Source organism: Haemorhous mexicanus, chromosome 1 (assembly GCF_027477595.1).
Source record: "Haemorhous mexicanus isolate bHaeMex1 chromosome 1, bHaeMex1.pri, whole genome shotgun sequence".
Taxonomy (NCBI): domain Eukaryota; kingdom Metazoa; phylum Chordata; class Aves; order Passeriformes; family Fringillidae; genus Haemorhous; species Haemorhous mexicanus.
The window spans coordinates 107,368,686-107,392,432 of record NC_082341.1 but is presented as its reverse complement, the minus strand read 5'-3'; the positions used below and the strand labels follow the sequence as shown (position 1 = coordinate 107,392,432).

Here is a 23,747-nt window from a genome sequence, read left to right as displayed (position 1 = left end):
CTGTTCCCGTTCCCCTCGGGCAGGGCCGGGCGGCGGCCGCGTCTCGTCCTCGCTGCCCCCTCCTCCCCGTGCCTCGCAGTGGTCGGCGCCGGTGGCGGGGAGGGCGGGGAGGGAGCGCGGCGCCGCCGCATGCATCGCTGATGGAGCCGGGCTCGGGGCTGCCGCAGCGCAGGGCGGGGGGCGGCGGGCTGGACCTCGGGGCGGGCTCGGCGGCGGGGTCGCCGGCGCTCTCGGGGGCGCAGTCCCGCCGCAGGAAGCAGCCGCCGCGCCCGGCCGACTTCAAGCTGCAGGTGATCATCATTGGGTCGCGGGGGGTGGGCAAGACCAGCCTTATGGAGCGATTCACCGACGACACCTTCTGTGAGGCCTGCAAGTCCACCGTGGGTAAGGGAGTGCGTCCCGTCCCGTCCCGTCCCGGGGGAGGGGGCGCTCCTCCCCCCAGTGCTCAGGGGCCCGGCCGTGGGAACGCGGGGCTCCGTGCGGCGGCCGCCCTTCCCCGGCCCCTGTCCCGCCTTTCCCCGAGTGCGGGCCCGCTCCCCGCCTGCCAGGCATTCCCTCCCAGACCCTGTCCCGCTCCGGGGCGCGCCGTGGTCCCTGTCCCTTTCCTGCCCCGGGCGGCGGGGTTGGGTGTCCCCGGGTGGGTTCCTCGGCCGTGGGAGGCTCAGGGGCATGGTTGGTGCCAGACTTAGCAGCTCTTCTTGGAAAGATCGTGGATGTCCTCGTTACCTTTGGGACTTCTGAGAAGCTGCTGGGCTGCCCTGTTTCAGCCTTGCTAACGGCAAAGAGTTTAAAGAAAAAATTGGGCATGGTTGGTAAAGCAGGTTTTTGTGCTTAAGTCTTAGAGGTTGCGTGAAAGGAGACAGAAGTATTTCAGGAGCTGAAAAGTTGCAGTGTGTATTTTGTGTACTCTTCCAGTGTATTATTCAAGTACTCTTCCAGACCGCAGTCAGATTAACTCCAGATGGCCGCTATGGCTTCGTGAAGAACCCCCCTGTGATGTTAGATCCGAGGTTAATGTTGTGTTTCTTGAGAATACTGCGTGTTTGGCTCTTTATGCAGCTAACTAGAGAGCAAGCTCCTAGTTCTGTAGTGTACTGTCTTATTCATGATTCAGTCATCTCTGCGAGTCTCGGAGGTAATTTAATGCCTGCTGTCTTTTAATACACAAGCGTGTAGAGGGAGGAAAACAAGCTAGTTATTCTGCGTTGTTATTAGAGTCCTGTCCTTGGAGTTGAACTCTTGAGTATTGCAGCAAGGTGGTTGTTAAGGTCTGTGTCACTGGAAAATATGCATGCTTAGCTTAATTGTAGCTGGGAATGTGAAGGAATTTAGGCATCTGATGAAAAGTGATTGTATTGCCTTTTAGAAGCTGAGTTATTACTATCCAAAATTATCATCCTGTAAACAAAATGATGCACAGTTACTCATACTTTTGTTTTAATGTGTGTTTTACCAGTTATTTAATTCTTTCCTAGGCTAAGAATTGAGATCTGGTAGTGCAGATTAGCACTGTTATGTTGATCAAGTTTTTTAGTTTGAAGCTGGCAACTTAACCTTGTAGAAGTTAGACAGTTTTAGAGGCATTAATACTCAAGGGATGTGTTGTAATGAAGAAATGTTGATGGCTTGTCTAGATGAACAGACTAATTGAATATATGGTACAACTAAAGTACAATTAATAAAGGAGTGTATTCTTTATAAATTCTCCAGGTCTAGACTTTGATTTTAACTTTCCTGCGTCTTCTTTAGGTTGACCCACATCAAGGGTTCGGTCAGGTCCGGGCTGCTCTCTGTAAGTGGTGTTAGTTTTGTGCTGTGACTCTTGGGAAGGCAGGGGAGGTGGTCTAGACCCCGGTCCAGACTTCCAGTCTGGTGCCTTTTCAACAAAACTGGTTTCCTAAATAACTGAGACAGTGATTTAAGCAGAGAAGCTTCCTTTTTTCAGGGAAGAAACAGGAAATAAGTAGTGATATGCTGCTAGACAGAAGGTTATGTAATGTTTGTTGTACAAAATGTGCCAACATAAAGCAGCATAGGGAAATCAATTTGTGCCAAAATACATGTAGAAGGACTTGATAGTAATGGCATTTTTTCAAGGTCCTCAGACTAAACTTGAGAGCTGTTGAGATTCCCCCAGATCTTTTGACTTCTAACGAAGGAGCTTTTCACAGTCAGCGCATACTCTGATTTTTTTTTTGCACTAACAGGCCAGAAAAAGTAATCTCTGCTATTTACATTTAATATAGATTGAAAATAACACACACTCCAAAACAACCTGAGTTCAGCCTCTAATACACAGTTGAAATAATAAAGCTCTTCCTTTGTCACCACTTAACTGCAGTGGTTTTCAAGAATTAGCAAGTGGAGAATGTGTTTTGAGACATCAGTGAAAATGCTGTGAGTGATCCAGTTACATAAACTCAAGATACCTTGAGATTCAATTTGAAAAGGCCATGTAACCAACCAAAAAACTGCATTTTGTTGTATGTACCTTATATTAGCAAAGCTGTATTTAAAATAGAATGCTAGAATACATATTTACTTCCTTATCTTGGTATTAATGGTCTCAACCTTACTTTCATGCTTCTATGCTGAAACCTGTGGATGTAAAAAAGAACAACATTTAGCACCTTAAGCTTTTGTATGAAAGCAGAGGCTACTCAGAGGACTTTCTGTAACAGTGGCAGAGTTGCAAATGTCCAAAGACCTTTTCTCTCTTCTGTCCCTAAGTGCTGATAATAGTGTCATGTTATTGAACAGTGGAGCATTTCTGTAGAAAAGGGAAGGTTTGGATTCAATTAAGAAAAATACAGTATTTAAATGCTAATTTAAGAAGACTACACTGCCAGATTGGTAAAGAAAAATCTGTAATGAAAACACATCAACATATCTTCAGTCTCAGCTCAGATATGGAACTTCTTTGAAAGTGTTCAAAAATAGCTTGGCAGATTTCAGCACATTATTCATAACAGCACACAATGTGCTGTTGATCTAAAATTCTTTTGATGTATTTATTTTGGGCATTATATGAGTTGCATGGAATATTGTGTCTACTTAAATCTGCTATTTACATAGCACTGAGAATACCCAATATGCTCAAATATTTACTGATTTTTGAAGAAGGTAAACTTACTCTCTACATGCCAGTGTCAAATACCCTGTCTTTCTATAATAGAATAATAACTTGTTCAGGGGTAATATTGGGCTCATATTAGCTTTGTCAACAAACATAAATTTACCCTTCTTTTTTTAAAGTAAGATTTAATCTTCATTTATTATTTGTTGCCTGCATTATTCATACAGGAGGAGAAACCAAAGCTATCACTTGAAGGTTTTCCAGACTTGACAGTTTAAAAAATATGCACCAAATATGGTGTGAAGAAGAATGATCTTTCCAAGGGTAGTGGATAAATACTCATTGCCACATCTGTAAGAAGATTCAAGCATGGGGGTAAAGAAACAGTGTTTGCCTCTGCTTCTTCCACTTCTTATCCTAAAAGAAATATATCCTAATTCAGATCTCCATAGTCATAATGTTAAATTTATATATTAATATAAATATTTTTAAAGGGACTCTTTTTCATCGGAGTCCCTTTGCTAAATATTTAGTGGCCTCTGTTCTCTTTCCAGCATCTGTCCAGCTGCCTCTGTCTCCTGGTTCTAAACCACCAATTCTTAGTTCATTCCCAGTCTCCCTGCTGTTTTTCTTCCATGACAGATCTACATAATTCCTGTACTCAGCCTTATTTCCTGTCAATCTCATTCTTCTGCAGACATTACACTTCTCTCTGGATTTTATTCTCTGAGTCTGAGGTTCCTGCTCTCCCAAAGGTGAGGCCCTGCACTGACTCACCTCTTAGGATGCTGATTGTCCTGGTCTCTCAAATCAAGTTGGGCTCCTCAGCTTTTCTTTTACATGCTGGCTCAGTATGTGAAGTCTCTTGAGACCTCATCTTATCTTTCAGCTCTTTTCCACTAGATCTAAAATCATCCCAGGAAAGAGGCCTTGCCCTTGATAATGCCCGTGCAGTTTGCCTTGTGTGTTGCTGGCTGTTTTAGCAGCTGTTCCTAGGAAGCCACAGTATCACATGTAGTAAACACTGAAGCTTCCCTCCGTCCTCGTTTACAAGCAAAATAATAGTGGAGTTTGTAATGGGAAGGGTTGTTGTGGATCAAGATGGGAATTTAGTAACCTGTGATCTCTTCTGGGCCCGAGGGATCCAGATCAGTGGCATGTTAATGCCTTGTGGCGTAAGACTCCTTTGACTTCCCAAAAATGCTCTTTGACCTTGTTTCTCCTTCGTGTGAAGTGGTATAGAAGTTGGACCCTCCTGAGATTTCCAGAGGTCCATAGCTTTTCCTTCCAATTTATTTCTCAAATACCCATGTCCGTGCAAGATTCCTAGTGTCCATCAAATAAACAATAGCAATAGTGAAAACTTTACTTTGTCTTCTATCAGAATGTCTGAAGTAAGGGCAACTTCTTTCTTTAGTATATAGACATTTCTATATGGTATACAAATATATACATATATTCCTTTTTATATGTATGTATACATATGTTTGGGATTTCTGTCACGATTCAAACCTGTATTCATTCTCTTTATCCTTAAAAAATGGGGGCTAACAACATAAATGTTCAGTTCCATTTCCATAAGCTTGTCATATAACATAATTTTTTCACTTAAAAGTATCAGACTACTCACTTTTGAGGTATTTGTCATTTTTCAGAACTGCCTGCTAAGTTACTCCTCAATCTTTTTAGTTACCTAATCAGTATTCTCACAGACACTGTAAGCATAGTATGTGGCTTACTAATCATTTGGGGTTTTTTTTCAGTAAATCAAAAATATACCTTAAAAATAAATTTACTAATTTGATATAATCTGAGATGAAGAACAATCTATATAAAATTTTCAGAAAATCATCCTTAGCTTAATTTCTTAGCTTAGTTTCTTAGCTTACCGCATCATGACAGAGTAACAGTAAGATGTTCTTGCTTTAATCAAGAAATAGCTCTTAAAGTGATACATTTATGCTGTTAAATAAACAAAAGAAAGTTTTGATGAGGGATGAGTAATTCTGTGTGAATTGACTGTTCTTACTTTTGCATATCCAGGGTGTTAATACATCTGGTTTTACGTATTGGCTTTTTGACTAGTGCAGAATAGTGTAAATAAACCATACCAATACCTTATTAATGGTGTGCTGCAGTTTCTTGCCAAACTATAAACAGAGAGGAGCAGGAGCTTGGAAACTCACAGAGAAAAGTAGTTTTGTCTTACAGAAAACCTTAAGATAATTAGGGAGCATGTATGAACCTCCTTGTTTGTCTTTGGAGGTGCAAATTATGACAGAAGCCTGTGTCCCCTGTAAGCTGATTTTTACCTTTAGGAGCAGTGTAGTCACTTGTAATGGACAACATAGAGACTCCAGCAAGTGAAAACACCTGGCCAGTTGTTGTTTGCCCCAGATGTGCCAACCAAGTATATTTTACAGCATTTGGTATAGCCAACAATGGTTTGCTATGCATAATCATTTGAATCCTCATAAGTGACCAAAACTGTAATTTAAAACAGGAAAAGTTAGGTAGATAATACAAATTATTAGGGTTTAGGAATAGGGTTTTGTGGAGGTATGGGGTTTTTAATTAACAAGAGGTTACAATAAAGAGTAAATTTGAAGTTGAACTTTGTTTTTTTTATTTTTAAACTAGACGTTAACTTCAGCTGGTAGAAATATTCAGGCACTGCGTTATATTAACACTACAGAACTGTCAGATAGCCTTGTAGTCCCTAGCCAGGACATATATGAGAATACACAAATAAAACAACAGGCAGAGTGAAGAGGCCACTTGAATGGTGTCAAATGGGAAGTTAGGTTTGCAAGGAGACTGGAATGCAGCTGTCAGACTCAGTCTCTGCTGTGAACAGCTGAGCGTGTCATTAGCAAAGAAAAAAAAAAAGAAAATAAAGCCATATGATTCTCAGGGACTTCTGGAAGTTGGTTAGCAACACTTTTACTGCTTATTTCTGCTGATATCTCAAGGAGAGGGAAACTTAATACCCAAAACAACATGCTTACAGGTTCTGCCTCCTAAAAATCTGAGTTGTGTTGCTCATTAAATAACCTTTCTTTTTCCATTCAGTTTTCCCTTCAGGTCAGGTAATTGTTGACTAGTAGCTCAGTGTGTTTTTCTGCTTTGCAATCAGAATTTTGAAAAGAAGGCTTGTTCATGAAGCCACAGAGAGACTTATTCCTTCCAATTTCCTCTTCCACCTTATTGTGTTTGCCAGCATTTTGGTACATGCTTTGAATGTAGTATCCTAAATAGTGTCAAAAGCCTAGGTTTTCTGAAAGGCCCTATGATTTTATTGTCCAGAAGAATGTAAAGAAATTATAATTTCCTCCCTTCTCACTGAATTGGGAAGTACCAAGCATCTGAAATGTTACAGAAGCTGTATATTGGACGCTCAAAAAAAAAATCACTTGACTACACCTTCAACATTTACTCACTGCATGTATATTACACAGAAAAAAAGAAAATTGGTATCTGTTTCATTCTAGTGTGTAGCCCAGTTGCCAGTTGAGGTATGGGTACACTTTTATTTTAGGCAAGCAGTCTCAAATGTCTGCGTGTTAATCGTTCTAGAATTACATGCTTGAAGCTCTATGGACAACGTACTTTACCTGCCTCTAAAATAATCCCCAAACATACTTATATCTGACTTAGCACTAAATGATTCCAGATCTCTTCTTTGAAATTTTTAAATTTGTAACATGCATTTTGAAAGAGGCATTTCCACTTTGGTGTGCTTTAAAAGCTAGCTGCTTGCCCTTAGAGCTCAATTAAAATAAGACAAAATGGTTTTGGCTGTTTTTGCCTGGTAACGGTTTCTGTAACCTTTTCCTGTCCTCCCTATGTGCCTTTTGTTGTTGATTGCTTCCCCCCCTCAAGCAGGACAGTAGGAATCAGAAGGGACGCTCTTGAGCATCTTTTCATTGACTTTGGCAGTTTTGGGATAGGTGTAAGTATTTTTTGAGTTACAAACCAGGATATTTTGTAATAAAGATGGTTTTTACCTCAAAACTCATGTGATTTCAGTCATCAAATGCAGCATAAGTAAGAAATTTTTTTTTGCATAGTGGTGTCAGATGTCCACAGATTCAATAACCTGTGATAGTCTTCAAATTATTTGTCTTTTTTAAGGGTTAATTGGTATATAACCTCTGAATTTTTAAACTGATTGTGTTTCTTTAAGCATGATTATCTTTTACTGATTGAATTACTTTGATGCAAATCACTAATAGGCCTCTGAAAATTGAATCCATTGGAATTGATTTTAGTTAGAGGGGTTTTTTGTGCTCTATTTGCATCTGTTTTCCCAGCTCTTCCATTAACTTTGTTAGCAGGAAGTCTTGTCCACTGAAAGGTCACTCTTTGTGCATAAAGCAAAACTGTTTCCACTTTTTTTCTGTCTCTCATGAAAGGAAATTAAAGATTGCAAATTTAAACACAAAATGCATAGTAAGAAGTGTCTTTACTATTTTGTTTCTAAACAAATACTTTAGGCTTTAAAGAGAGCAGCTGCACCCAGTTTTGTGTATTTCAGTTTGTGCTTTAGCAGATAAGCTCTAGTTCTGTTTGGAGTGAGAAATTAATGTACTGTAGTCAGTTCTGGGCTGGGCTTCATTTTTGTAGGATTTCAGTCTCAAGTTTGAAACAGTCTCAAGTTTGGTTCATTGACAAGAGATGTCATCCTCAGGGACTTGCCCTTACCTAGAACTTCATTAGTGTGCTTCTATTTTGAGTCTCTGTTCTCTTTCTTTTAAGGCTGTTTAGTTTTGAAAAGAGCGCAGACAGGTTGTTTGGCTATGTGTTTAATATACTTTTAAACCCTTCTGTCCTGGTAGCCCTTTGTTTTTCCTGGAGGAGACATAGCTTCAGTTGAGCCCATGTTGTAATAGATGTTCTTTCTCAAAGTAAATTTTTCATCCAAAGTTCACTTACTACTAACAGCCATGGTGCACATTAAATAAAATGTTGAAAATCCTTAACTTAAAACACACTGGTGTGTGTAACCAGCTTAGTGTTGCTGCCCTTAATGCCTTGTTTCACATGTATCTAGCTTGTGGGGAGAGGAGAAATGCTCCTTTGCAGTTTTAAGTTGTAGGGAAAACTTGATTAATTTGCCTTCAAATGCTTAAATAAATGTAAAATCAGAAACCCAATCCAGAGGCTGAGATCAGTATTTTTGTGCCTTTTTCATTAATTTTTGTAGGGTTTTTGTTTGGACTCCTGAAAAAGGCCTTTCCAGTGAAAAATGAGGGTCAAAATGTGACATCCAAAACACATACAAATTTAATCTGTAAAATCCATAAAAAGAGAGATGGTGATTTGGATTTACTTGTTGTCTGAGTGTAATAATTTTGGAAAATTACTGATTGCCTGTTGTCCATGCAAGCCTGGTATATAGAGACAAGGCTGACATTTTAATGGGAGGGGAAATTGTAATAAGCTTTTTGGTTCCCCTTTCATCACTGTGACCTGGCAAATGGCATGCTTTGCTATGGTCATAAGCACATTCACTTGTCAGATTTCCTGGCATGTGTATATTTTGTTATTCCCTGACAATAAGCCAGCAGCCTTTAAATGCAAGCTATGTAGCATGCAAACCACTGATAGTTTGCTGGTATTGTAGCAGCTAAAGAGAGCTTTTTAAAATCCTTTTTATAAGATATGTTATTCAGATTTAATGTAGTTGTCGAGAGTAATTTTTGATTCTTCTGTTTTAATGAACTGTATATAAAACCATGCCAGAGTAATTGTATGGACAGCAAAACTTTTCATTTAGGTATTTCCATTAACATATGTCGAGCTAAATAATTTCTTTCACTGACCTTTTTCTTAACTCAATGCAATATTTGAAATTGAAGGGGAAAACAAATTATTGTGTTGTTGTTTTAATTGAATTACTAATTTGTATGTAAACTCAAAGCACTGGCTTTGGCAGTCTATGGTGAAACAGGCTAATGAAACCTGACAGGCTTAGGAATTTGTTTCTTCGTGTGCAAAAGGAAAGCTGCCAGATTTTTTTCCTTCAGTATTGGCAGACATGAAGCTTTTAGTATTGTGTTGGTGCTTGCAGAGCATTACTAATTATAAAAAAGTAATTGAGCAACCTTTGAAGAGTTCTGGCACTCTGTCTGACTTAAGTGTTAAATGATTCAAACAATTCTATAGAAGATTCTGTCTGCTTTTCCAGAAGCATTACTTGTTTGTATTATTCCTTGCAAAATTTCAGAGTAGGGAAATATTTCATGGTATGACTTCAAGATGATTAATAGAAAGATCTGCCTTTAAACTAAGAATGCTGTTGACATATTATTTATTTTGAAACCATCTCTTTAATATGTAGTCTTTTTTTCTACTTCATTTTATTAATATATTGGACCTTCTAGTCCCAGGAAGTCCCATTTAAAAATGTGGTTTATTACAGCAGTTGGATTTTTCTCTCCATAGTTAATTATTTTCATTTTAAAAAATGTAACAAAATCTTTTTGCTTTTTTGTTTGTATAAGATGGCAGTGGTTTGTATAAACCACTTCTATAAAAACAAAAATATTTTTGTTTTGTAGTTGTTGAAACTTACATGAAATCCCTGTGATGGTTTTAACACTCACTGTGATGGTTTTAACCCTTGGGCTCAGAGATGATTTAGACTTTTTTGAACATCAGATGAATGGCAGGTCATAAAGTATGTTCTGTATGACAGAATGGCAGGATTGGGAATTGGGATTGAGATGTCTGGGCAGTTATATTCAAACTTCCTTGAGGACAGGAGAGGTTTGAGGCAAGTAATTGCAGTTAAGTAAAGTTCTATCTTGTAGACAAAGCTATGACTATTAAGACAATTGCATTTTATAGTTTAAATGCATTTATAAAGAGAAAAGGCTTATAACAGTAGAAATGGATGTGTTTCTTTAAAAAATATTTTTAGCATAGAATTACAAGAATTATCATTTCACACACTTTGGATGCTAGAACATAGCTGGATCATTTCTCTTCTGCTTTTGCACTAAGATAGTCACTTTTCAGAAGTGTACAAAAAGACTTCTTAGAGTTAGGATTAATAAATCACTTGAAATTTTAATAATTTGAATATTTTTATCAATTTGCATATGAATATTTGAAAATGGCCATTAAAGGTTTTGACTGTTAATACAAATCAGTTTAACACATTAACTCCTGGGGTTTGAAAGAGCTCCATGTTTGTAAGTGAAGTACAGGCATCATGTCCTGAATATCTCTCCAAGAATTGGTGATTAAGTGTGCTAGAAACTACGAAGGACATGGAGAATGAGGCCAAATGTCATGGTGTGATGACCATTACTTTTATCAATATGCAATGTGCAACTGCAGGCTGTTAGCAGGGATATTTGTTTAGGAGAATGAAGGTCAGTGATCCTTCCATTTATTTTATCTGGCTGAAAAATGTCCACCTGCTCTGCAAACTAAAAATATGGACATAATGGCCAAGTTCAATCCCTTCTGTTAAAGTTTAAATTGAGTCTCAATTCTTAATATCAGCAGGGACACTCAGCTTTTACCAAGGGTAGTCCTTGGGAAAATGTGTTGGTTTTGTTAGAGAAAATAAAAACCATTTTCCTCTTCAATTTCATCCCTGTTCTTAGTTTACAACTGCATTTGAAATGGCAAAAGTGTTTCCAACACATTATGCTTCTACACTTCTGTGTGAGTTTTAAGTGTACAGGTCTGAACCATGTTCTCATGTCTTTTTATTTCTTTCTTTTTGATTTAGCTCTGTTAGGAGGGATGATGTGTAGAAGGATGAACTGAAGCAAAAATTTTCTTACAAATGTATCCTAAAATGAACAGGTTCACAATCTGTAAATCTGTGATATTATAGGACATTTATTCTCTGATACATTTTTGTAGTTAAGGTCGTAATCTTTTGTGTCTAGGTATTGTTTGACCACAGTATGTGTTATGTGTTGCTAGCCAGCATTATTTTTTTAATAAAAGTAAAATCTTTCTGTATAACAAAGTCTTTATGGTTCTATCTTTGATATTTAGCTTGCATTCAAAATGTGCCTGGAGTTTTGAGATGATGAATAAAAGTACCATACAGGTATAAAATAAATTTTTAAAGTCAAATACCCTCTTTTAATATAAGAAGTTTGCTAATAAATATTTGCAGGACTTAATAATGACAGCCTTGACAAACTTCTTCATAAACCAGCCTCAATTCCAGCACTTTATTACAGCACTTTACAGATGCTAAGCATCCATCCTGAAGGCCAGACCTTTATTGTTCCTGCTTCACAAACAGCAAAACTGATGTGGAGAGATTGGTTCTGCTCCATGCCTCCAGGGCATCTGTGCCAGTTGGAAGTAGAACAGGCTTGTCCTTGACAGTCGAGGTGAATAGGAGAGAAACAATCATACTGTGCCTGTTGTTTTACTGTTGTGTGGGTTTACCTGCTGCTGGAAATTTTGCACAAAAGGGAAGGTTTATGTTGTGATGCTGCCAAACTGGATGGCTCACAGGCTGTTCAGTGCTTGTCAAATCCCCATGGTGTTCCTGAGTTGACCATAGTGGTGCAAACCCTTCTGCTTGTTGAGACTGTTACAAGTTGATCTAAAAAAAAAGTATCAAAAAATAATAATGACACCCTCATTACTTTTGCTTCTTATTCCTCCTTTTCTGTTTACTGTATTTTATTTATAGGTGTTGATTTTAAAATCAAAACAGTAGAGCTAAGAGGAAAGAAAATTAGATTACAAATCTGGTAAGTAAAACAAACATGCAACCAGCAGTATGTTTTAATTTTTATGTTCTAGCATGAATTAATATGCTTGTCTAATACTACTATTAACTGTTATAAGCTGGTTTAGCTCTTACGCTATTACTTCTCTCCTCCATTCCCACAAGACTTAAACCAAACGAAATAGCTCTTAGATTTTTGTGAGGGTAAAAGGAGGAGAAGGAGAGATAAAGTTAAAAGTAGGGCATGAATGTAATTACTGAAATATTAATGCATCACAGAGGCCTTGAGCCCCTTTTCTTGGAAGAATGACATCACCTACATAAGAAATAGGAGTTCTACAAACAACAAAAGTTGACTGTGTTAAATAGACACTAGAGAAAGTATATTTTGTTTTCTTTGTTTTTCTGGACTGATTAAAACTGACCTTCATTGTAACAGCAATTATAAGGCAACTGTGAATTATTTTCTAAACTGTGTTTCTGAAATGTGGTATAGGCAGTGCTGTTTCTTTGACACTGTTTTTAAGTAACTTCAAAGTGAAGGGCATTCAGGACTGAAGTAAGTCATATCCACTATAAACAGCATGGAAAAATAAAGCAATCCCATGCAAATAAGACTATACCTTTACTGGTGCTTATGTCCTACTACAGAAAGCTCAATGTCTGAGCTAAACTCAGATTTCTGGTAATGGTTCTCCATGTTAGTGATTAATACTGTTTTTATTGCTTAGAAGTTATTGAGCTAAACACTCCTTTGTTTTGCAGAGTAGTACAATACATAAACATAATTATGAGAGAATAAACCAGCTATGTTCTATACATTAATCTTACATACTACTACGTAAAAGCTTAGCTTTGGTTTATTAACAGTGTGTGATGCATAATTAGCATTGTAGTTACACTGTTTAAGCTGCTAACAATCTGGGGGGGGGGGGAGCTCTAATTATTCTTTTTATTACACTTTTGGGATATTCTGGTAGTTTTTCATTCTTAACTACGTGGATGCAGTAAATTCAGTTTACTAACTCCTCTTGGCAGGTCACCATCAATTCTGTCTGTCACACCATGTGTCTGTCTTGCTTCCCTCTGAGTTAACTGCTGCTTCATCTTTGGTCTCATCTGTCACCTAACACTTGAATGTTAGTGGCATGTCTTCATTCATCTGTCCCTGTTTGGAAACCTATGACCACAAGACTGGCAGTTGAGCCAGCAATTGTTAGCCAGGGTCTGCTGGAGCTGACAGAGGTAACAAAAAATTCTGATGTGGGGACGCTAATGTATACCTAATATGCATTCTTACCGTGAAATGTACTAAGCTTATAAAAAAATTCTCATGTTGAATAAATATAGGAGTGACAATTTTTGGAAAAGAGATGTTTAAACCATTATTTTCCACATATTGAGAATATGCTAGTAGGATAAAGGACACTTTAAAAATTGAATTTAAAAGTTGATAGGTTGTTAAGATGTGATAATTACTCCTATGTGAAGCCTTACTAAAGTGGCAAGGAAAACACAATGTAAAGAGATAACATTTTAAAATATGATAAAATTTATGAACATGACATCCTGCTCCTAAGTGTCACTTTCTCTTCAACAGTGGCTGTTAAAATGTGGTTCTTAATCTTTAAAACTGCCTTGGCATGCTTCCAGGTTTTTTAGAAAAGCAATTAGATAAGCATGACTTTTGCTAATTAATTCTGAATTCTGTTGTGCATGTTGTTGGGCCTACCTATAAACTCTTATTATCACAGAATCATTTAGGTTTAAAAAGACCCTTAAGATCAATGAGTCCAACCATTAGCCCAGTGCTGCCAAGTCCACCACTAAACCCTGTCCCCAAGGGTCATGTCTGCATGTCTGTTAAGGTGACACAACCTGGGCAGCCTCTTCTAGCTTGACAGTCCTTTTGGTGAAGAGATTTTTATTCCTAATAGCCAATCTAAACCTCCCCTAGTAGAACTCGAGGCTGTTTCCTCTTGGCCTGTTCCCTGTTACTTGGGAGAAGAGACCAACCCCCACCTGGCTACAGCCGCCTTTCAGGGAGTTGTAGAGAATGACAAGGTCTCCCCTGAGCCTCCTCCAGGCTAAACACCCCCAGCTCCCCCAGCTGCTTCTTGTACCTCCAGTTGTTGGATTGAAGAGGAAGGCAGTTTACCTAGTCAAACACTTGGAAGTTTAGAAATGCAGATTTCAATTGCATGGCTGATCATAAGTGACTCTCCTTTCATACCTACACAGTGACAGAATTTAGCCTTCCTCATAGTTCCTAGTAGTGTTACAGGCTCCTGGTAGTGTTATCTACATTGATTGCCGTAACTTTACTACAAAAAGACCTGTTTTGTTCAGTGAACAGATGATTTCTGAAGTTTACACTCATCTGTTCTCTTAAAATGGCAAAAGTTACATTTCAAAGCATGGAATTTTGCTTATTTTTTTAGTAATCTGATGATTCTACTTCTAGAGTCAAACAAGACTGGTTTTTAAAAAGTTTACTTTGGTGTTTTTATGGTCACTTGACCTGTCTCTCCCCTAACCACTATCAGAAGAGTGTTTTTCACAAAGCTCTACCACTTGAGATTATCAAAAGATACCTTGAAATAGTACAGGGTTGAATGTTTCAAGTGGTTAGGTGTGCAAAACGTCCTTTTGAAAGCAGCTTTCACACCTGCTGCTGTTAGGAGAGTAGAAAACAAAAGGACTTGTCTCCTGTGTTCCTTTCCTAATGGGGAACTGTGCCCTGAGGATCACAGAGGCATCTGCTCTCACCTCTCGCTTCCTATCTGTTCCCTGTTTCCTCTATTTCCCCGACTTCCAGTCAGGAAACAACCTTCTTCTCCTTAGGTTATGCAATGATAGAGCTTCACTGAGGGCACAGGGTAGTATCCACCTTTTCTGTGCCACCTGGAGGAGTTAGTAGTGCCCCTTGGGCTGCCAGAAGTGTTAGGATACAGTAAATCAGCTTCTGCCTTGCAGTTCTAGGCTTTCACAAGCTCCTGTGTCCTGTGAGAAATAATATCTGCATGCAGCTCAAGTCATGAGGTAGAGTAACCAGAACTACTGGATAGTGCAAGTGTCCAGGTAAATCCAAGCACCTGTGAATCAGTGCTTCTTCAAAGCTGGAAAACTGGATCAAAGAATAGGAACCCCTCGCTGATGCTTTGAAGCAGGACAGGAAGGTGTCTGACTGTGCCCTCTCAGCTGAGTAATTTGGGCAGTCGCTGACACAAGCAGCTGACACAGTCACTTCCAGCTTCCCCTCTGAAAGAAAGGAGCTGGCTGTAGGAAGCAGTGCTGCCCTGCACTGCACCCAGTTCCTCCCTCACCAAGGGAGCTCTCTGATACCTCTACAGGCTTAATGCTCAAGGTAGCCAGCGACCTGGGAACAAAACAAGCTTCGTTTGCTTCTGAACGTGTTCTAAACCAGTGCATTCTCATTCAAAATTCACATTCTGCCTGCTCTGTTTTCTAAGAGACAGTTGTTTTGGGAAGTACCTGTTCTAGAATATATAAGAATGTTGTTTCTTTGGTTCAGTACCTCTGAAATAAATGATTTATATAATAAGAGATCCTTAATATATTTATGGTTTATAAGTAGAATTAAGCTCTAAAATTACCTTAAAGCATTTTTTAAAATACTGTCTGTAGGTTCCCTAGAAGCATAGAGCATGTGAAAGTGTTAAATTAGCGTTAAGTTTTTATGTGTTTCAAAATATTTTCACTTCTATTACCACTTTACACCACCACTCATAACACATAAATTTAACTAGAGAGCCAGAGATGGTTTTGAGTCTGTCCATGTGTTTGTTTCAACTGGTTTGGATAGACACAGAGAACATTTATGTAAAAGAGAAATTATCCAAAGATACTTTAATTAAGATTAACTGTATTTGTATTGTGTTTTATGCAGTCTGCCATAGAACATGACAAGTCAACACTTGAAAATGGGCTTTGTGTGATTTTTTTAATTTGCTTTTGTTTGTTGTATGTTTGTATTTTTGGAATGATGTCTAGTTTCTGTTTGGGAAGCAAAAACCAGTCATGCCATTGGATTCTCTAATAGCAGATTGTAGCTGGTTGAGGAGTCATACACTGTATGTTTCTGATTACAGATTAGAAAGACCAGTGCTTTTCATTTAGAAAACTTCCTTGGAAAAAAATCAACAGAAGAAAACTGCTTTTAGCATTAAAAAAAAAGAAGTAATCTGATGGTTTTTTTTTTTTTTTTTAAGTTATGCCAAGTGCTTGTTCAAGTTGTAGTAACTTATTTGAACTCTTGGAGTTTAATTTAATTGGAATTAAATTGAACTCCCTTCTGCTATTGTGCTGATTCTGACTAGAGCAAATAAAGAACTGGTAGCACTTAGCACTTAGACCACTGTTTAACACTCGTGAAAGTCATGAGTGTTAAACAGTGGTCATCTCTTCTTCCAGCTTTCCACTAGTGCTTCAATAGCTATCCTTACTAAAATACTCCCAACTGCAGGAGTGCAATACATCCATGAAAATAGTATAGCAAGAATAATTGCCCCAGCCCTGCACAGTAGAAGAAGGCATTTGAAGTTGGATGTGCTTTTAATGTTAGCTCTGCGTTAGGGGTGGTCATTTTTTCCTCAACACTGGGAGAATTTGCAGCACATTTTCATGAAAAATGTGATGGCACCTAGTAGAAGAAAAGATTTTCCATGCTAAAGATCAACTTGATACTCAAACTGCAGTTTACTTAGGTAGCCTGGGGTTGCAATTTAAACTTACTTATTGCAGAAATAGTTTTCCAATAGCTTCCACCTTACAGTTTGAAGACTAATACAACATAAGAGTAATGTCAGAGACAGCAAATTCAGCTTATTTTCTTCCACTTTTCAAAGGAAATAAGGGTTAGAATATCATGCTCACAATCAGACACTTGCTGACTGGTTTCATTTCCACCTGCTGCAGGAGGAGAGGTGAAGTGTGGGGGAGTCAAGCAAGGCGAAGAAAGTCAGCCATAATCCACTGGAATTGGCATGACCAGGTGACAGACAGTGGTCATCTGGCCATTTATTATAGGTAGTGGGCAGCCAGGCTGTCCATGGGTGTTCTGAACTGGCCACAGCATGTGGTGTGTCCCAGATAGCCAGCAAGCCAGACTTCAGGTTGTCACATTTGGGTGAAGGACCTACACAAACTGGAGCACAGGGTGCAGCAGCCTAGGAATGCTGTAAACTTTTAAAGAGCCTGAGGGTGTTGTGGAGAGAGGAGAAGCTGATAGTACCAGGTGGACTTGGAGACAGAGCACTCAGCAGGGCTGGGGAAATGTGGGGTTGGAGATAGCTGGAGTGGAAGAGTTTTGTAATGTTGCATAGTTCTCTTCATGGCTTACTTACCCAGTGCACTGCTGACTGCCTTCAGGGAGGGTAGTGGAACATTAGTGTTTTTATAATGTATACTCAGTGATCTGGTACCCTGTGATGGAGTTGCTAAAGGTCCTTAGCACTCACCTGAAGGCACAGACAAGTGACTCTGAAATACCCTCTTTATTTCTGTTTTTCACTAGGGGCACAGAAAAAAGGGAAAAGACTGGCCAGCAAAACAATCTGACAAAATCAAAAAGCAGCTTTTCCCACTGCTCTGAACAAAAATAGAATTGGTGTATTCTCCCACATGAGATATGCCCTTCCACCTGCCATGCATGGCAGAATGGTGGAACTTAAGATCCCCCACCCCTAATACACTTCATCAGTAGGCTGAATTAGCTACAGTGACACAGGCTGCTCTGTGAGGTTGTAATTCTGAGTTCTGTTCTAACGCACTAGAGCAATGTTATCCATATGTGGAAAATTAACGGTTCATACTAAAATTACTAATTTTTTAACAGACTGAACATCCAAAGGACCTTCCAAAAATGAATCTGACCATAACAAAGAAGTAATGGAAAAGAATGTGGAGTTACTTGCTCTGAGTAATATTATATATATAATTTCAGCTGCCAGAACTTGTATTGCTTTACAGATATGCCTCATTAGCGAAAAGAAAACAACCAATTAACCATCTAGAACTGGTCTGCAATATTACTGGTGCTTGACCTTATTGAAACAGACTACCTATTTTCATTTTCTGTAGGGTCCCAGAGGTTTGTATGAATGTAATTCTAAAGTTCTGAGAGTGGGATTTGGATAAAAATAAAACAGAAATGGACACAATAGGAATTTGTTCTTCTCTGCCCTGTGTTGCAGTGTCATTGGCTTGCAGTGATGTATAAATCATTATTTTCTCACAGATTATGAAGCAGAGGTTGCAAATCTTTTTCTAGTGCACTCTGCTTTACTTTGTAAAATCACTAGCAAATATTTTTACTATCAAGTACACTTGTGGCAATTTCAGGAGCAAGTTAAATACTTCACTTTGAAACTTGCTTTAAATTCCTAAAGATTTTATGCAAAGTAAGATAGGTTTGTGGTAATATATTCTATTGCTTGTGCATAGAACCTTAAAGGGGTTAAATCTTCAGGACAATCAATGTGGCATTTTGTGAACATAATTTTTTTTTTTTTTTTGTAACAAGTGTTTCAGGTCTCCATTGTTAATCTCATTCCTAAATTCATTCTCCTCCTCCTTTTGTTTAAAATGTGACTGTTGAAGAGGATTAATTTTGAAGTTTTGAGTCCCAACACACATGCACACAATTTTCCTCCCTCTACTCTTAATTTTAATCCATCTTTTGACTTGTTCTAACTTTGAAATTGCAAAATTATCCATTGGTTTTGGGGACTGAACTCAAGCAGAAAATGCTTGATCACTTTGGAGCACCATATAACCTACTTTCCAATTGAGATGCCAGTCACATTTTAAGACTTAGGATATGCACCAGCTATTTTTTTAGTATAACTGCAAAAAATCCTCCCTAGGGAGGCTTGATGATGTGATTAAAAGCAGTTCAAAAGTTTTCATGGTTCAGTAAAAAGCAACTCTTCTGTCTCATCTGCTTTGGAACAGAAGCCATAGCTAGTATGGGTGACTAAGTGTCGTTGCTGGAAATTATCCTCCAGTGTGAATGCACCCTGTCTGAAATACCTACAATGCTGACAGTGAGCATGGAAATGTTACTTGCACACCTCAGATAAGTAGATGTAAGTGTGAAAGCCAGGTCTCTAGTGCAAAAGTTGTACCACTTAGTGATTGCTCATTCTTGTGAGCAATTCATTTCTGTGCCAGTAGGTTTTGCAGTAGTTTTAGAACTGTGGCTGAATTGCTGTGGTTGATCCAAAAAGAGTCTGAAAGCTCAAATGATACTGATCAGTGCATTGCTCATTTTATAGCTGGGTTTGTGGATGTGTTCAATAAGCATGTATCCATTTTTTTCCTTTATTTTTTAATTTTTTCAGGGCTGTTAAAAAACCCAACCAAAAGTCCACAAAACACACAATAAACCCCAAGAACACAAAACCAGCTTTATCTCCTGGTATATTTTAATTGGATAGCTTCACTTTCAGACACATGTAGAAATGTTTGGTGGCCTTTCTTGGTGAAGTTAGTATGGGATAAATAGTTTTAATATGAAGAAGTTTTATGATTGAAAGTACTGCTCCATTTTTTTTCCTGAAATTCATGCATATGGAAGGAAATGTAGTGTCTCTAATGAATGCGGGAGTGTTATTATTAAAATGTAACCAAAGTTATTCTGTACTTTGCAAATTGGTGAAATATTTGTGCCACTGTTTGCTGCTGCTTCTTAGGGACACAGCAGGTCAGGAGAGATTCAACAGCATTACCTCAGCTTATTACAGAAGTGCCAAGGGAATTATTTTGGTATATGATATCACCAAGAAGGAAACATTTGACGATTTACCAAAATGGATGAAAATGATTGATAAGGTATGCTTAAAGTATTTTCTTTTTACATGCTTTTATTAACAAGGATTTTTTTTTCCCCTCAAAGAAATTTACAGCATGGGTTTAGGATTAATAAACTACTGTCAGATAGTTTGCACTGATTACTTTTAGCCAGGATTTAACATTGATGTGTTTTTCTTGCAAAATGGTTCTCCGTTCCTGCTTTCTTAAACTAGAATTGTCCCAGTTAGAAGTGTCAGTGAAAATCTGTAACATTGCTCATTTACCTTTGCAGTAGGGGGAGGGGGGTTTGTTTCCTGTCTGTGAAATAAGGTCATTGTGTTCATTCTTAGATAAACTGGAGCAGATGGTTCTCAAATCACGTTTTAAAAATGGAATTTAAAAATTGAAAATTTTTGAAATAATGTTTGGGAAGAACATTTACCTATAAACTATGTCAGTGTGGTAGTGGAATTGCCCTTTTTTTGTATTGTGTTTGCATTACCAAATCTTATGTTTCTAGGTGTAGTTAATTAGAAATGTTTTAATTGCAGTATGCGTCAGAAGATGCAGAGCTTCTATTAGTTGGAAATAAACTGGACTGTGAAGTTGATCGAGAGATTACTCGGCAGCAGGGAGAGAAGGTAAGGACAGGTCTAGAGGCAAAGCTGTTGTGGCATTGCTGCTGGTGGTCTGTGGCTGCTCTTGTTCAGACTGTTGGATGCAGGAAGCATATTGAGAGTGGTGGTGGTCTCTCAAAATCCATGTGATGATGTGCAGTTGTAAGTGTTCCTGCTGGAGCAGTGTGTCTTTGGTCCAAAAAAGGAGTAAGCTACAAGTCAGCTTCCACTGTACCAGTAGTGTAGGGGATATTCCTTTCTGGGCTCTGAAAGGGGACGTAGTGAAGACTTGAAGCAAAAATGGAGATCTCTAGTCAGGAAATCTTTGTGGGCCTTCTTTCAGATGTTTGCTTCTCAGTACTATTTTTGGACAGGCAACAGCCCTGCTTTGATTATTGGCTTACCTTTGTTTTCGTATTCTTTTGTTCTCGTGAAACCCTAAAAGTGTTAAGGAAGCTGGCAAGAGAATATGTTTGTTGTAGTGTGATACTCAGCACTATCTTGACCAGAATTATGTCAGTATGGGCGTACACAAACATTTGGAAGTGAAGGCTTATTTCAAACTTCTGCAGGTCTTGCATCTGTACTTCCCTTTTCTACATTTTGAATAATAAAGTTGAGATTAGCTGTTCTAAGAAGTTCTTCCTTTTTGGCAGTCTGTAGCAATACGTGTCAGCTGAGTACATGAATTAAATCTGGAAAAATGCAGAGTACTTTTCCAATATTTTAAGCAAAAATTAACTATATGTTGCAATATTTTCTCTACCATGCCGATTGAGGATTAATAATTGAATCAGACTTCCATCTCAGATTTGGGGAAAGTTGCGTGTTTGGGATTTTTTTAAAGTTTTAGGAGGAGGATATATTTATCTGTTGCTGTTTGCATATATCTTCATGGAGTTATTTTATTTTCTCTCCCATCAGTTTGCACAGCAAATAACTGGGATGCGGTTCTGTGAAGCAAGTGCCAAGGATAATTTTAATGTCGATGAAATATTTCTAAAGCTTGTTGATGACATTCTGAAAAAGGTAAAATACTCAGGTGGTACTATCCCTCTGGTCGCAAAAATGGTCAATGTTTAAATAATTACTGCAAATGCTTGGGAGGACGGAGAGCAAGTACACATTGTCAGGTGAAATTTTTGGATAATACGTAGTGGGCATGATGCAGCTCACACACTGCTGACCACTGCATTTCACTAATAAGACCCAAAAGGCCCTGAAATTGAGGCTTTAGCTGTCAGCGAACTCTTGAAATGAGTTCTTTCTATGCAGATGACTGTTTACAGGTGATTTTTCTTTTCTTTAAGATGCCACTGGATGTTATAAGAAATGAGTTGTCCAACAGTATCCTGTCCCTGCAACCAGAGCCAGAAATCCCACCAGAACTGCCTCCTCCAAGGCCACATGTCCGTTGCTGTTGACTTTTTACTTCCTCCAGAGTGAAAAATATGAGCAGGAGGGTAAAGAAAGTATCTGTACTACTCTGCACTACAATCATTTGGCAGTTTCTCGTTGCACTTTGTTATTCGAGTCAGAGCTACACACTAACTTGTAAATATGCAAATATGCAATCCTATGTAGGATTCAACTATAACATTTAATTATTACCCCTCTCCCTCACAGTGATGTTTCATTCATTGCCCCAGTGTTATAAATACTGTACAGTCGGTGGGGGTTTGCCACACATCCAGTTGAGGAGGAGGAGAAATTAAATCTATACCTATTCTTGACATAAATGTTGTAATAGTTCTTTGTTATTATAAACAGGCAGGCAGAAGCTCTTCTGGTATGAAGATAAGTATATGGTGCTTTGCTAACTATTTTAAAGACAAATTTTTTAAAAACAGAGGACTTTATGTACAAAGCTCCCATAATCAGCATTATGTTTCCTTTTAATGTAGTAAAAACATTTTTGGCTGTAGCATCCTCTGCTGACTGGATTTATTGAAAAGCTAAGTTTAATTTTTGGCAGTCTTTTATTTATTTTGTTTAATGCTGCACCCTTTCTTTGTGTACCAAGACATCACACCTTGTGCAGATCTAAGATTGCACTTTGAAAAAACATATAGAATTTTCTACATAAACATAAATTTGGTTACAAGAATCATTAAGTTTCAATAAAAGAATGGAGATATATCAAGCTCTAAAAGAAGGTATAAAAAAGCAATGCTGCTGTCCTAGACAAATTCTTGAGAAAAAAAAAAATTAAAATTATACGTTTTCCTGTGTTAAGGAATATATATGTGTATTTTTGTCTGGACATCTGTAGGGATGGGGGAAGGGAACCTAAGGTAAAATTATTTTCTTTCCTAATGGTGGAAATTATTCCCTTCAAGCAAATACTGTGTTAGGATTTTGTCTGATAATGAACTTGTGAATTATATCTTTGGTATATCTTTTATTAAATGCACTGTTTAGTTTAGCTGTGGTAAATCAGTAGATACATATTTGAATAACTTGGTGTGTCCTGAATGTTGTGGTATTGAAAAACATTGTGGTCTTTCTAAACTAATGAAGTGCAAATAAAATTTTGTATTTATGAATGACAGTGGAACTGCACCTGTTATTAGAATGGCAAGTATCAAGTGATGGGTAAAAGGTAGAATCTGGAATATGGAGCAACACTTGTGTTAATTTTGTTATGATTTAATTTTCTGTTTGACAGTTCTTTAGGTGTAGTGGGAAGAGCAGCAGACACTAGTTGTTCACCTTGATCACTGCTCTGTTGGGAGAGGAGCTGATGACCTGGCCCAGCTGATATCTTCAAATAGCATGTGACTGCTTGTCATGCTGTCTTAGCAGGTGGTCATCAGACTCTTAGTTACACTGACAACACAAGTATGAACCAGTCTTTTTCACACTACAGCTTCTCTACTTCACATTCTCTGGTGCTGGAACCCATTTTGTCACCTTTGCCACTCTTCTAGCCAGAACTGGCACTGAACACTAAAGTATACCACTGACTTACACAGAATCTCTCTATTTTACGGGAGAAAAAAAGACACAACAAACTGCTAACACACACCAAAAAAAGCCCTTATTTCACTGAATAAGCTCTGACATTCTGAATTCAATGCCATGCAGGCCTGTAGCACACCTGGATTTCTACTGAAAAATTAAGGAAAGCATGGTTGATATTTGTGCTTAAGTCTTCTGCCACCTTGTGCCTAAACAGTTCGCTTTTTTAAATAGTAAACTTACAGTTTACTATCCTGTTGGTAAGATAAAATGAATTTCTAAAGCACTTCTAGGAGTTCAGATGATACTGTGGGCAACAGCAAGGAAGGGAAAATTATGGAAAGTGGGTTTTAACTTGACAACCATTTTATTTTAGCTGATTTGTTTTTATTTGTACTTAGAAACTTGTGAGTTTTTTTCCTGCAGTTTTTGAATTTAATAAAAATTAAGGAATTTGACTTAGATAAACTTTCTTTTTGTAATTCTGTGCTGTTTGTATATAGGCAGATTGGGATCTCAGTCTCTTGTACCAAAAATTAAAAACTATTGCATTTAAGAAGGA

At 38.1% G+C, this 23,747-nt stretch overlaps 1 protein-coding gene across 1 annotated transcript; it reads left to right on the top strand.

Moving 5' to 3' along the window:
* Positions 1-23,747, top strand: RAB12 (RAB12, member RAS oncogene family). Its single transcript, XM_059858329.1, has 6 exons — positions 1-384; positions 11,754-11,814; positions 19,508-19,646; positions 20,159-20,248; positions 21,149-21,253; positions 21,535-23,747. Exons 1-6 carry the CDS (start codon positions 141-143, stop codon positions 21,646-21,648), a joined length of 753 nt encoding a protein of 250 aa, XP_059714312.1. The 5' UTR covers positions 1-140; the 3' UTR covers positions 21,649-23,747.

Coding starts and splice junctions, on each gene's coding strand:
- RAB12 (XM_059858329.1), top strand. CDS start 141: ATGGAGCCGGGCTCGGGGCTGCCGCAGCGCAGGGCGGGGGGCGGCGGG. Junction 385..11,753: donor GGCCTGCAAGTCCACCGTGG/GTAAGGGAGTGC, acceptor TTTTATTTATAG/GTGTTGATTTTAAAATCAAA. Junction 11,815..19,507: donor AAAATTAGATTACAAATCTG/GTAAGTAAAACA, acceptor GCTGCTTCTTAG/GGACACAGCAGGTCAGGAGA.